The sequence below is a fragment of the Pygocentrus nattereri genome, chromosome 8, assembly GCF_015220715.1.
Source record: "Pygocentrus nattereri isolate fPygNat1 chromosome 8, fPygNat1.pri, whole genome shotgun sequence".
Lineage (NCBI taxonomy): Eukaryota > Metazoa > Chordata > Actinopteri > Characiformes > Serrasalmidae > Pygocentrus > Pygocentrus nattereri.
Genome location: NC_051218.1, coordinates 25,084,206 through 25,099,386, shown reverse-complemented (window position 1 = coordinate 25,099,386; position 15,181 = coordinate 25,084,206). Strand labels below are relative to the sequence as shown.

General features: G+C 41.8%; 1 protein-coding gene across 1 annotated transcript; it reads left to right on the top strand.

Moving 5' to 3' along the window:
• The first annotated feature begins 11,242 nt into the window (after positions 1-11,242).
• Positions 11,243-12,497, top strand: LOC119263881. Its single transcript, XM_037540672.1, has 3 exons — positions 11,243-11,285; positions 11,655-11,971; positions 12,142-12,497. The coding sequence occupies exons 2-3, from the start codon at positions 11,701-11,703 to the stop codon at positions 12,495-12,497; spliced, it is 627 nt and encodes a 208-aa protein (XP_037396569.1). The 5' UTR covers positions 11,243-11,285; positions 11,655-11,700.
• Positions 12,498-15,181: the final 2,684 nt, after the last annotated feature.

Genomic DNA, 15,181 nt, shown 5'->3' with positions numbered 1-15,181 from the left:
TGCCGCTCAGGAGTGGTGCTAGACATTTATTGAGGCAAAAGCCACTGGCATGTGCCGCTCAGGAGTGGTGCTAGACATTTATTGAGGCAAAAGCCACTGGCATGTGCCACTGAGGAGTGACACTAGCCATTTATTGAGGCGAACCCCACTAGCAGTGGCATCACAAAATGTGACAAAAAATTGATCAATTGCCCCTTTGGCCTATATTCATCCATACTGTCAAGAGCTCTCAACATTACATCTGTTAAAGTGGGAATAACCTTTGTGTTAAAACAAAAAATGTCCCCCTGATTAGCATATTGGTAATTCATAGTTTAGTTCAGTGAACATATTTTATATTACCCCACTTATGTCACCTCATTGATCCCTTTAACTGCTGCTGCACTCAGTACTTTAACTTTAGACTTTGCACATTGTAAGGTTTACAGGTATGATCGTGTGTGTGTCTGAGTAAGTGATGGTAGGAATGCGGGTTTTATTTTATTTTGTTATATTTATTTTATCTTATTCTCTACATGTAAGTGTCTGTCTGATACTGTGCAATGTGAGCTCCTGTAACCAAAACCAAATGTATGCATAGCATACCTAGCCAATAAATCTTGATTCTGAAATACAACCCCAATTCCAAAGAAGTTGGGACGTTGTGTAAAACATATTTACACCAGTTTTATATGTTATGTATGTAACATATTATATACACTGCTCAAAAAAATAAAGGGAATACTTAAACAACACAATATAACTCCAAGTAAATCAAACTTCTGTGAAATCAAACTGTCCACTACTTGTCTACAACCCACACAAGTGGCTTAGGTAGTGCAGCTCTTCCAGGATGGCACATCAATGCGAGCTGTGGCAAGAAGGTTCGCTGTGTCTGTCAGCGTAGTGTCCAGAGGCTGGAGGCACTACCAGGAGACAGGCCAGTACACCAGGAGACGTGGAGGAGGCCATAGGAGGGCAAAAACCCAGCAGCAGGACCGCAACCTCCGCCTCTGTGCAAGTGACCTCCAGCAGGCCACAAATGTGCATGTGTCTGCACAAACGGTTAGAAACCGACTCCATGAGGATGGTATGAGGGCCCGACGTCCACAGATGGGGGTTGTGTTCACAGCCCAACACTGTGCAGGACGCTTGGCATTTGCTAGAGAACACCAGGATTGGCAAATTCGCCACTGGCGCCCTGTGCTCTTCACAGATGAAAGCAGGTTCACACTGAGCACATGACAGACGTGACAGAGTCTGGAGACGCTGTGGAGAGCGATCTGCTGCCTGCAACATCCTTCAGCATGACCGGTTTGGCAGTGGGTCAGTAATGGTGTGGGGTGGCATTTCTTTGGAGGGCCGCACAGCCCTCAATGTGTTCGCCAGAGGAAGCCTGACTGCCATTAGTTACCGAGATGAGATCCTCAGACCCCTTGTGAGACCATATGCTGGTGCGGTTGGCCCTGGGTTCCTCCTAATGCAGGTTAATGCTAGACCTCATGTGGCTGGAGTGTGTCAGCAGTTCCTGCAAGATGAAGGCATTGAAGCTATGGACTGGCCCGCCCGTTCCACAGACCTGCATCCGATTGAGCACATCTGGGACATCATGTCTCGCCCCATCCACCAATGCCACGTTGCACCATAGACTGTCCAGGAGTTGGCGGATGCTTTAGTCTAAGTCTGGGAGGAGATCCCTCAGGAGACCATCCGCAACCTCATCAGGAGCATGTCCAGGCATTGTAGGGAGGTCATACAGGCACGTGGAGGCAACACACAATACTGAGCCTCATTTTGACTTGTTTTAAGGATATTACATCAAAGTTGGATCAGCCTGTCGTGTGTTTTTCCACTTTAATTTTGTGTGTGACTCCAAATCCAGGCCTCCATTGGTTAATAAATTTGATTTCCATTGATGATTTTTGTGTGATTTTGTTGTCAGCACATTCAACTTTGTACAGAACAAAGTATTCAATGAGAATATTTCATTAATTCAGATCTAAGATGTGTTATTTGAGTGTTCCCTTTATTTTTTTGAGCAGTATATATTATATAATGTATTTAAGTGTGTGTGTGTGTGTTTTTTTTTTTTTTTGACAGTATGGCCGTGGAAGAGCAGCCGCTACCTGAAATGCTCACCATGTACATTTTTGTCTATATACCTGATACACTTGAATATCTGCCTATGCACTGTCTATACGTCCAATACACCTATAACACTTGCCTATGCACATCTTGTCTACGTTTGACACCTGTACCTACTGAGTATGCACATTTTGTCTGTCTTTTACTGTCTTTGTCTTTGCACTGTTTACTATGCATCTTTTATTACTGCACTGGAAAAGTAGCCCGACAGTGTTTTGTTATACTGTCCTACCCTGTATTGTATAATCACAATAAAGTTTAATTGAATTGAATTGAATCGGGAAAAAGTGGGTGTTTGGTATGCTTGGGGTAGCGGATAGGCAACGCCGCCCAATCCTTGAACTTGTTAAAAAGAGATCCTGCCAACATTTAATACCATTAAAACATGTTTGGCCTGGCACCACTATCATTAGTGATGAATGGAGAGCTTATTGGGGGGCTCTTTCAAGCATGGGTTATACTCACTTTACTGTGAATCACACCCATTGGTTTGTGGATCACATTACTGGAGCTCACACCCAGAACCTTGAGAGGGCATGGCTCATGTACAAATCCTCTATTTGGCGCCTGAGAGGAAACAGAACTGAGAAAATGCTTAAGGAATACCTTGCAGTCATAGAGTGGACTTACTGGCTTGGGAACAAGCACAATAAGGGTCGGCTTGGCTGTTTAATTGAGGATATCAGGAACCAATTCACTGCGTAGGTTTTGTAATGAAATGAGCATGTGACAACGAATTTGTTCTTGCTGTTACTTAACTCGTTTGATGCTAATTGATGAAATTGTTAATGCCACAGTCATGTTTAGGGAGCCAGTTTTATACATTCCTGTACCTTGATATACATACATTCATGGAAACCTTTTACTATTTTTTTTAATGAATGCATTTTATCTTTTGTAAAAGGCCAATGGACTTGAATTTGGCAGTGATTTTAACTCACAATATGTTTTTTTTCTTTTATATACTTAATTTATAAGGAATCGCAGAAAAACACAACCCATGCTAATAATGACAATACACAATCAGAAATAGTAACTAGCACCAAAGCATCTAGAACAAAAAAGGGAAAGAAAAGAAGACAAAGAAATAAAAAGAAATAAAAAAGAAATAATAAAAATAAAATACAGGCTGTCTAGTTCAAGCATTACAAAGAATAAATGACAATAGATCAAGCTGGAATATATCCAATATTAGACTGGGACTGGTATCAGACTAGGACCCTTCCAGACTATTCAAAACCACTCCCCAAACACTCTGGAAGCATTTATATGATTTAGCGTCATTGCAATGTAACCGATCCATTTGTATAATGAATTTATAATATATAATATAATATATAATAATCTCATTTAACCACCTCTTAAAACATGGTGTCAATGGGGATTTCCAAGATAAAAGTATGACTTTTTTAGCTGCAACCATACCTGCCAGTAGAGCTTGCTGTTGTGCAAGTGAAAAAGAAACCGAGCTGTCAAAATAGCCAAAGATAGCAAGTTTGTAATCTGGGACAATGTCCACATTGAATGCTTCAGAGAACCAATGAAAGATATAAACCTAATAGTCATGCAACACAGGGCAGGACCAGATTAAGTGAGACAAGGAACCTTCGGATGTTTGACAAAGGTCACACAGAGGAGTAGATTTTGTTCAATCCGGTTTTAGAAAAGTAAAACCTGTGTAATACTTTAAACTGTATGAGTCTATACCTGGAGTTCACTGAGCAATGATGAATACTGGACAAACTTTCCTCCCACATATCATCAGAAATTGCAGCACCCAACTCATTGGCCCACCCTACCTTTAGGGGGGTAGTATTGTCTGATGGTGATAATGCAGCAATAAATTTGGACACCAAGTGTCTAGCGTCAGGGGGAGAAAGTAGCAAGTCGTAAAAAACAGATTCTTTTGGTTTAATTGAAAAAGAGGGTAAATTTTTTTTGAACATAGGTCTGACCTGCAAATATCGAAAGAAGTGAGAAGAAGGAAGACTATATTTAATTTTAAGCTGAGTAAAGGAAGCAAAGCTATTGTCAAAATAAAAATCTTTGATGCACTGTAAACCCTCTCTCCATGTAAGAAACACATAATCTAACTGGCCTGGAACAAAAAAATGGTTATGAGCTATAGGAGTATAGCTGGAAACTGGAGGCAGAGAAAGAAACCTCTTAATTTGATTCAGAATCCTTAAGGAGTTTTTAATTATAAAATTATTACCAATTATTCTATTGAGAGATTTCATCATAGAAAACAGTAAAACTGGTAAAGAGGTATTTGTTAAGGACTGTGACTCTATACTTAACCACAGTGGAGCCCCAACAGGTAGTGAATGATCTAGGATTCCCTTCTGCCAATAGGTAAAAACCCTAGCATTGGCTGCCCAGAAATACTGCTTAAACACAGGCAGGCCTAGGCCCCCAAGTGCTTTCGGCCTTTGCAAATGTCTTTTTGAAATAGGGGGTTTATAGGCCCAGACAAATGAGCAAATAATTGAGTCTAATTGCCTAAAAAGGATGAAGGCAGGAAAATTGATATGTTTTGAAAGAGATATAAGAATCGTGGTAAAGTCACCATTTTGTTAGCATTAATACGTCCAATCATTGATAAAGGAAGTAGTTTCCAGCATTCAATATTCGCTTTTAATTTGTCGACCATATGTAGAAAATTTAGTTTGAACAGATGTTTGGGATTTCTTGATATCTTAAGGCCTAGATATGTAAAATGATCATCAATTATTTAAATGGCAATGATTTCAAGAAACTAGGACTAAGGTTATTAGTAATGCACATAAATTCACTCTTGCTCCAATTAATTGAATAACCTGAAAGTCTACTAAAGGCATCTATATAATTTGATTAGTTGGGAACAAACAGCTCTGGGTCAGATATAAAAATCAGCAAGTCATCTGCATATAAATTCACAAGACTTTCGGTGTCTCCACATTTAATGCCATGAATCTGTGGATGATTCCTGATCCCTATTGCCAATGGTTTGAGAGCTAAATCAAAAAGAAGAGGGGACAAAGGGTCCCTTTGCCGGACCCCACAATGTAGTTCAAGTGAACTAGAGCACTCCCCATTAGTAGATATAGTTGACAGTAGGACAAAGATAAAGCATCTTGACCAGTGAAATAAAAAAGTCACCAAATCCAAATCTTTTGAACACCTCAAACATATAGGGCCATTCTAACTGATTGAAAGCCTTCTGAGCATCCAATGGTATAATTGCAGTCTCTTTATCTTTAATTTTGTCAGAGTATAAAATGTTGAAAAGGAGACATGTATTCGCAAATGAGAATCTACCTGGTATGAACCCAGTCTGATCTGTGTGAATTATCTTGGAGATATGATTTCCAAGTCTAATCGACATAACCTTAGTTAGAACTTTTTGATCGAAGTTTAAGAGTGCTATTGTTCTATAAGAAGCAGGGTCTGAATCTTCTTTTCCTTTTTTCAACAATAAGATAATATTTGCTTCATACAGGGAGCTGGGCAACTTTTATTCCTAACTGAATCATTTATCATCCTCAACATATAGGGGACAAGTTGTTTACTAAAAGCCTTGAAAATTCAGACCAAATCCATCCGGACCGGGACTTTTGCCTGATGGGAAAGCCCGCATAGCTTCCATAAGTTCAGTTTCTAATATTGGAGCATCCAATTCCATTTTGCAGAACTCAGGTAACTGTGGTATTACAAGCTTATCGAAAAAAAAAGGTTAAAATCTTCCTCATTTACCTCCAAAGAAGAAGAATCTGTAAGTAATTCACCAGACTTTACTTTGATTCTATGAATAGCTTTTTTGGATTGTATTCCTTTTAATTGTCTGGCCAATAATCTCTCAGGCTTATCTCCCAGTTCAAAATATTTATGTGTCATTTTAAGTAAAGAAATTTCCACACGTTTAGTAAGAATTGAATTATATTCATATTTTAGTTTTAAAATTTTATTGTAGTCTGACTGTGCAAGAGATGATCTGTATACATGTTCGATTAATGTAAGTTCCCTTTGTATTTCTAAAAGTCTGTCGTTGTTCATTTTCTTTTTTTGTAAACCAGCCATTAGGGGTGTACTTTGTGTACTTCTGGTGCCGGTCCCAAGCCCGGATAAATGGTGAGGGTTGCGTCAGGAAGGGCATCCGGCATAAAACTTGTGCCAAATCTATCATGCGGATCACAGATATGATTGCCATACCGGATCGGTCGAGGCCCGGGTTAACGACGACCGCCTCCGGTGCTGTTGACCAGCAGGGTGCCGGTGGAAATTGGACTACTGTATGTCGAAGACCATCAGAGGAGAGGAGGAAGGCAGGTTAGAAGGCAGCAAGAGAGAAGGAAAGGCAGGAGTGTGGAGGTTAGAGTAGGGACTCTGAACATAGGGACAATGACTGGTAAAGGCAGGGAGCTTGCAGACATGATGGAGAGACCAGGAGACCAGATGGAATGGAAGCAAGGCCAGGAACATTGGAGGTGGATTCAAACTGTTCTATCATGGTGTAGAGAGGAAGAGAAATGGAGTAGGGATAATCCTAAAGGAACAGCTTGGGAAAAGTGTTCTGGATGTAAAGCGAGTGTCAGACAGGATCATGAGCCTGAAGTTGATGGTGTAATTTTGAATATACACCACAGGTTGGTTGTCAGTTAGAGGAGAAAGAGGAATTTTGGAGTAAGATGGATGAAGTGGTAGATGGTGTCCCTAGAGAGGAGAGATTGGTGATTGGTGCAGACTTCAATGGACATGTTGGTGAAGGGAACAGAGGGGATGAAGAGGTGCTGGGTATGTATGGTGTGAAAGACAGAAATGAGGAAGGTCAGATGGTTGTAGATTTTGCAAAGAGAATGGAAATGGCTGTGGTGAACATGTATTTTCAGAAGAGGGAAGAACACAGGGTGACATACAAGAGTGGAGGGAGGTGCACACAGGTGGATTATATCCTTAGCAGGAGATGCCACCTACATGGTGGCGTGGTGGGTAGCGCTGTCGCCTCACAGCAAGGAGGGCCTAGGTTCAATTCCCCTACCGGGTGAGTGGGGTCCTCTCTGCGTGGGTTTCCTCCGGGTTCTCCGGTTTCCTCCCACAGTCCAAAGACATGCAGTCAGGCCAATTGGACATGCTAAAATTGCCCCTAGGTGTGAATGTGTGAGTGACTGTCTGTGTCTGTCTGTCTGTCTGTCTGCCCTGCGATGGACTGGCGACCTGTCCAGGGTGTATCCTGCCTATCGCCCGAAGACTGCTGGGATAGGCTCCAGCACCCCCCACAACGCTGACGGGGAAGCGGCTTAGAAAATGGATGGATGGATGGATGGATGGATGGATGGATGGATGGAGATGCCACCTAAAGGAGATTGGAGATTGTAAAGTGGTACCAGGGGAAAGTGTAGCAAGGCAGCATAGGGTGGTTGTCTTTAGAATGAGATTAGAAACAAAGAAGAGGAAGAGAGTGAAGACAGAGCCAAAGATTAGATGGTGGAAGCTGAAGGAGGAGGACGGTTGCAGGCAGTTCATGGAAAAATTGCAACAGGCCGTGGGGGCAGTGAGGAGCTACCTGTGGACTGGGAAACTACAGCTAAGATGGTGAGAGAAACTGGCAAAAATATGTTGGGTGTTTTGTCTGGTCAGAGGAAAGAAGACAAGGAAAGTTGGTGGTGGAATGAGGAAGTCCAGGAGAGTATTCAGAAGAAGGCAGCTGGTTGGTTAGTGTAGTGGGTAACACCTCTGCCTTCTACACTGTAGACTGGGGTTCAATCCCCACCTGGGTAAGCACCCTACACTATACCAATAAGAGTCCTTGGGCAAGACTCCTAACACCACCTTCGCCTACCTGTGTAAAATGATCAAACTGTAAGTTGCTCTGGATAAGAGCGTCAGCCAAATGCCATAAATGTAAATATAAGCTAAGAAAAAGTGGGATAACCAGAGAGATGAAGGAAGTAGGCAGGAGTACTGTGAGGCTAGTCGCATAGCGAAAAGAATGGTGGCAAAGGCAAAGGCTCAGGCCTATGATGAGCTGTATGAGAGGCTGGACAGTAAAGAAGGAGTAAAGGACTTGTATCGTTTGGCTAAACAGAGAGATAGAGCGCGAAAGGATGTACAGCAGGTTAGGCTGATAAAGGATAGAGAGGGAAATGTACTACTGAGTGAACAGAGAGTGATGAGTAGATGGAAGGAGTACTTTGAGGAACTAATGAATGAGGAAAACGAGAGAGAGAGAGAGGAGGACAACGGGGGGAGAGATAGTGGATCAGGAAGTGCAGAGAATTAGTAAGGTGGAAGTGAGGGCAGGTTTAAAAAGGATGAAGAATGGAAAGGCAGTTGGTCCAGATGACATATCTGTGGAGGTATGGAGATGTTTAGGAGAGAAGGCAGTGGACTTTTTAACCAGGTTGTTTAACAAAATCCTGGAGAGTGAGAGGATGCCTGATGAGTGGAGAAGTAGTGTACTGGTCCCCATTTTTAAGAACAAGGGTGATGTGTAGAGCTGCAGTAACTACAGAGGTTGATGAGCCACACCATGAAGGTATGGGAAAGATTTGTTGAAGCAAGGCTAAGGCGAGAGGTTCAGATCAGTGAGCAGCAGTTTGGTTTCATGCCCAGAAAGAGTACCACAGATGCAATTTTTGCGTTGAGAGTGTTGGTAGAGAAGTACAGAGAAGGTCAGAAGAAGCTGCATTGTTTCTTTGTGGATCTAGAGAAGGCATATGATAGGATGCTAAGAGAGGAACTGTGGTACTGTATGAGGAAGTCAGGTGTAGCTGAAAAGTATGTTAGGGTGGTGCAGGACATGTATGAGGATAGTGAGACAGTGGTGAGGTGTGCAGTTGGAGTGACAAATGGTTTCAAGGTGAATGTAGGCAGAGGTGTCAAGTAACGAAGTACAAATACTTCGTTACCTTACTTAAGTAGAAATTTTGGTTATTTTTACTTTACTGGAGTAATTATTTTTTAGATGACTTTTTACTTCTACTCCTTACATTTTCACTCCATTATCTGTACTTTCTACTCCTTACATTTTAAAAATAGCCTCGTTATTGCCATTTCATTTGGACTTGTTTTCATTCCGGCGTGTCATCGTTTAAAAAAACTCTATCCTGACTAATCGCGCCATCCGGATAGAGTGAATTTGATTGTGGTTGGATGAGAAGTATAAACATATAATATTCCGACATCCTATTGGTTTGTACGTGATCCATCGCACCTGCACAGGTCACGTCACACTCCAGCGAGGACGTAACAGACGTACGTAGCTTAGTATAAAGATGTCCGTGGCAGAGACTCAAGAGAATTCGAGCGAAGTGTCCCAACTAAGCACCAGCGAGGAGGTTGGTAGCCAGGAAGACCAACCAACCCTTGTACATCTCTGGCCGTACCTGGAAGAATTTTTCGAAATGGTTGGATGCAAAAACAACTCCTTTCGAATGCGCTGCAAGCTCTGCGCACCCAAGTACCACGAGCTAATGGCTTTCAAAAACTCACCGTCTAATTTGAAAAAGCATATTGAGGTAAGTTGAAAGTTTATCAGTCGATTATTGACAAAATATTGTAGTAACCTAGTGACGTACTAATGGTAAGTTTGCTATTTTTGCTATAGCTAGATTCATGCCAACACATGCTATAGTTGCTTGCTAGCAGTAGGCTATAATTCAACATTGCAAGTTCGTTTGTTGGGCTCTTTGTGAGATTTGAAATTCGACTTCAGCCAAATGTTATCTGAGCTTATATTATTGCTATTTGCAATATTTGTAAGTTAATTGTGCAAAGCTATAGTCTACAGCTGGTTGATAAAGCATGTACTAAGGATAGGCATGATCCTGTCTGTGTATGAGAGCGCGTGCGCCTGTTTGGGGCAGGCCCCATGGCTTCTTGTAAACAGGTAATAGGCCCAACTACCAACTATCAGTCAAATGCAGTTTAAAATGAATTAAATTTGGACTATGTAATCAATAATGCTACTTTTCAGCCATGCCAGCAGTTGCTTGTAGTCCTAAAACAGCTTTTAGTGGCAATATTATGGTCTGCTCAACATAATTGCATAGACCAGTGAAACTGCTCCCTAACTTGGTAGTCTGATCTTCATTCATGATCTTCAAGCATGACATTTAATACAGAGGAAGTCCTAGATAGTCTGAGCTTGTAGTTTGAGATAAAAAATACGAATCTCAATCTGTGTCTGTGCATTCGTTTTCTCCGCAGAAGAAACACCCCACTTGTCTAGAGAGATACACGCAACTTACTTCAGCATCCCTCAAAAGGAAGTCATCCACTGAAGGTTCTTTGGCCCCACCCTCCAAACAAACCAAGCTGTGGGAGACTCAAAGAGTGTCCCAGGCAAGTGTGGATAAAGTTGTCCTCAAGTTCATTGTCCAAGGCTTGCACCCGCCACACGTTGTCCAGCAACAGGGCTTCATTGATCTTGTGCAACATCTTCGGCCAAATACAAATGTCATGACACGCAATACTGTTGTAAACAAAGTCACAAAGGCCTCTATTGAAATGAGAAGAAAACTGAAAGCTGCCCTTAGTGAAATTGAGTTCATAGCAACAACAACAGACTGCTGGACGGCACACCGTCGCAGTTTCATTGGTGTCACTGCACACTGGTTTAACCCCCAGACCTTGCAGAGATCTTGTGCTGCCCTGGCATGCAAGCAACTTAAAGGATCACATACCTTTTCTGCCCTGGCTGGTGCCCTTAATGATATTCACACAGAATTCAATATCAGAGAGAAGATCGTTCGCACTACAACTGACAATGGATCAAACTTCCTGAAAGCCTTCAGAATTTATGGGCAGACTGATGAGAACAACAATCCTGAACCTGTAGGAGAGAGTGATGGAGAAGAGGATGATGGTGGCCAAAATGACGATGACGATGAAGAGGAAAGCGTTGAGGGTGTTGAATTTGTTGATGCCGGAGCCCTGTTGGATGAGGATGACTACTTGGAATACCAGCTACCTAAGCACCATCGCTGCGCCTGCCACCTTCTCAATTTAGTGTCCACAGTTGATGCTTTGAAAGCAGAGGTCAACCCATTGTACAAGCGTGTGTCAAGGTCCACATTTGCCAAATGCTCTAGCCTGTGGAACAAAAGTTCAAGATAAACCACTGCATCTGAAGTAATTGAAGACCACTGCAAACTCCAATTCTTAAGGCCTGTTGCTACAAGGTGGAATTCACTCTTCTCAGCCGTAGAAAGAATAGTGAGAATAACAAGAGAACAAGGCGAAGGAGCCCTTGCAGCTGTCTGCAATGAACTAGATACACCCAAGTAAGAGTGTTTTTTTTTTTTTTTTTTTTGCCTTTAAGTTAATGAAGTGATTAACGATAGATGAAGTCACAGTTTTATACTTTGAATGCTGTAGAACACGTATGCAGTCCCCATATTTACTATGGATGTGATTTGTAGAAACACAACTACATTTCTAAATGTCTCAGATGACAATATTTTTCCTTTTTAATTATGAGTTCCTCCAGTTGAAGATGCTATGTCATGTAGGCTAAGTATTCCATGTTGTTTGTCTTCTTCTTTGTACAGGTTTACTCCAGTGGAACTTGCATTTCTTGCAGAATATGCGAAGACAATGAGCCCAGTTGCAAAGGCACTTGATGTTCTTCAAGGTGAAACCAGTGTGCAGATGGGATGGTTGGTCCCCACCATAACTCTACTAAGGACCAAGCTCCAGCAACTTAACATTGCCTCCAAGTTCTGTGAGCCTTTGATTGCTGCACTTCTTTCAGGCCTAGAAAAACGCTTCGGAGAGATGCTTACAGATCCAGAGCTGATAGCCGCAGCCATTTTAGTTCCCAAATTTAAGACCTGCTGGACAAGTGACGAGAATATCCTCAAACTTGGTAAGTGTCTCACTTCTCGACTTCCCCTTAATATGTATAATTTCTATGGAGACAGTGAAATGAGTTTGAAATGTCATTTAATCTCACACACCCCTCTATCCAATACATAATTACATACATAATTATATTGTCATATAATGTAAGTTGTACTGATTGTTTTTATTCCACAGGCCTTGACTATATCAGAAGCCACTTGGACTGTCAGGCCGAGAATCACATCAGTGAGGGCTCCCAATCATCTGAGGAAGAGGACTTCTTTTCCTCCTTGAAGAAGACCAGCCCTCTTGAAACGACCCAGCAGTTGGATGCGTACCTGGGGTGCCCAAGAGACACAGCAGAGGTACTGAAGTCCTTCCCAGCTGTGTGCCAGTTATCACTTAAGCTTAATACGGCACTCCCTGCTTCAGCAGCCTGTGAAAGACTGTTTACTGTTGCAGGGCTGATCTTTAGGCCAAAAAGAGCACACACTGGCTCAAAGAACTTTGAGAACCAGCTGCTTTTGCGGCTGAACAAAGCCTATTGGTAACTTTTTGTTGCACATTCTGTGCTTGACTGATGTAGATTCTTATGTTGAAAGTTGGACCTTGTTGCCATTAGCTATAGAATTGAGCATAATACATATGAGGAAGGCATCAATCAGGATTGAGGTTTATATATATATATATATATTTTTTTTAATTAATCACTAAGATTAATCGTTCATCTTGACAGCACTAACGTCTACTGTATATAGACAACCATATAAGTGTAATTTTTACTAAACCTGCCCTGGGTACACCAATTTTCTTGTCTGTTTTGTTATCAGTTGCCCTCACAGATTCCTGCAACGAAGCTTGGATGTACATTTACATTCCAATAAAGGTTATTGATAACATGCCTTTGAAGTTTGACTGCATCATTGCAATACTTATAGGCAACTAGTCATCATATGTTCCGCTCCATGAACACATGTTAATGATCAGTAGTATACATACTGTATATGGTTCTTTAATATTTGCATTGTACTAAAGTACATTCATTTTCAATGGGCATATGTGCACATTTTTCAACATTAACATTTTAATATAACATTATAGTTGTTATGGCTTTTAGAAGAATGGGGTTTTTGGGGAGGTGGGCTAGTGCACTATAGACCCCTGTGGTGCGACCTAAGCTTTTGTCCTTAATGGCTTTTTTTTTTTTTTTTTCCTTACATTACTTTTATACTTTAAGTAGTTTTGAAAGCAGTACTTTTACACTTTTACTTGAGTAAAAAGCTTGAGTTGATACTTCAACTTCTACAGAAGTATTTTTAAACCCTAGTATCTATACTTCTACCTGAGTAATGAATGTGAATACTTCTGACACCTTTGAATGTAGGGTTACATAAGGGATCAGCTTTGAGCCCCTTCTTGTTTGCAATGGTGATGGACAGGTTGACAGATGAGGTCAGGCAGGAGGCTCCATGGACCATGATGTTTGCAGATGACATTGTAATCTGTGGTGAGAGTAGAGAGCAGGTGGAAGAGAATCTGGAGAGGTGGAGGTTTGCACTGGAGAGGAGAGGAATGAAGGTCAGTAGAGATAAGACGGAATACATGTGTGAATGAGAGGGAGGCAGGTGGAAAGGTGAAGATGCAAGGAGTAGAGGTCGTAAAGGTGGATGACTTCGAATATCTTGGGTCAACAATCCAGAGCAATGGACAGTGCAAAAAAGAGGTGAGGAAGAGGGTGCAGGCAGGATGGAGTGGGTGGAGACAGATGTCAGGACTGATGTGTGACCAGGGGCGTTGCCTGGGTATGTAAAGATCCGGGGCTCTGCCCAATGATATATAATGTTTAACACTATAATATGGAGTTATATTTTTTTAATTCAACAGATTTAAAATTTAACAAAGGGTGCACAAATTCTGCAGAATGACTGTTGGTGATCTAAATATAGTGAGCTTTTACTAAAGGATCTAACTAATTCCGAAGCTGACTAGTGACAAGCTGCATTTTATTAAGCACACAGTGGGTTTGATCTGTGTGTTTTGATTCGGAGACGTGTGTTTTTAACCAGCTATCAGATAGCTCCACAAACAATGTCATCACAGTTTACATAGTTAACTACCGTTACCTTTCTCCTTGAAAAAACGCTGTATATCCACTTTCTTTCACCGTCAGCTACCTGCAACCTGCTGCCAAAAATGGCTAGAGCACATGTGTGCTCCCCCACGGGGGTGGGGGTGGGCTCTCCTCCGCGCCCGCAAAACCAGCAAGCTGATTGGCTGTTTCTCCTGAAAGGCGGAACTTTATCTTTGAAGCGGCACTATGATTGGCGTTAAGAGATTTCCTATTCTCACAGCAGCATTGGCCTCCTCATTAATAGTACAGCTGAGCGAAAAGGTTCGGGGCTACTGGATAATCATTCGGGGCTGAAGCCCCGGAAGCTCACCCCAGGCGACGCCCCTGTGTGTGACAGAAGGATAGCAGCAAGAGTGAAAGGGAAGGTTTACAAGACAGTAGTGTGTCCTGCTATGATGTATGGTTTGGAGACTGTGGCTCTGTCTAAAAGACAGGAGGCTGAGCTGGAGTTGGCAGAGATGAAGATACTGAGATTTTCGTTGGGAGTGACAAGGCTGGACAAGATTAGATATGAGCAGATCAGAGGGACAGTGAAGGTGGAGCAGTTTGGAGATAAAGCCAGAGAGGCCAGGTTGAGATGGTTTGGACATGTGTTGAGGAGGAATAGTGGATATATTGGGCAAAGAATGTTGGAGATGGAGCTGCCAGGTAGAAGGAGAAGAGGTAGACCTCAGAGAAGGTTTATGGATGTAGTGAAGGTGGACATGGAGATGGTTGGTGTGAAAGTAGAGGAGGCAATGGATAGGGCAAGATGGAGGCAGATGATCCGCTGTGGCGACCCCTAAAGGGAGCACCTGAAAGAAGAAGAAGAAGTTCATTTTCTTTTTTTGTGCTTCGTATGAGATAACATAACCTCTCATGACTACCTTCAGGGACTCCCAGAGAGTACAATCTGAAAGCTCACTGTTGTCATTCATTTCTAAGAATTTGCTTAGATTTGACTTAATATATTTATTAAATAATGGATCTTTAAGTAAAAGAGTGTTGAAATGCCAACTATATTTTTCTTTAGCTATATTACATTTAAGTTGGAGAGTAATTGGACAATGATCTGAAATCAAAATATTATGACTCCATATCAAATCAAATCAAATCAAGTCAAAT

What these genes read in the sequence shown, in the direction of transcription:
- LOC119263881 (XM_037540672.1), top strand. Translation starts at nt 11,701, where the DNA reads ATGAGCCCAGTTGCAAAGGCACTTGATGTTCTTCAAGGTGAAACCAGT. An exon ending in CGAGAATATCCTCAAACTTG is followed by an intron (nt 11,972 to 12,141) that starts GTAAGTGTCTCA and finishes TTTATTCCACAG; the next exon opens with GCCTTGACTATATCAGAAGC.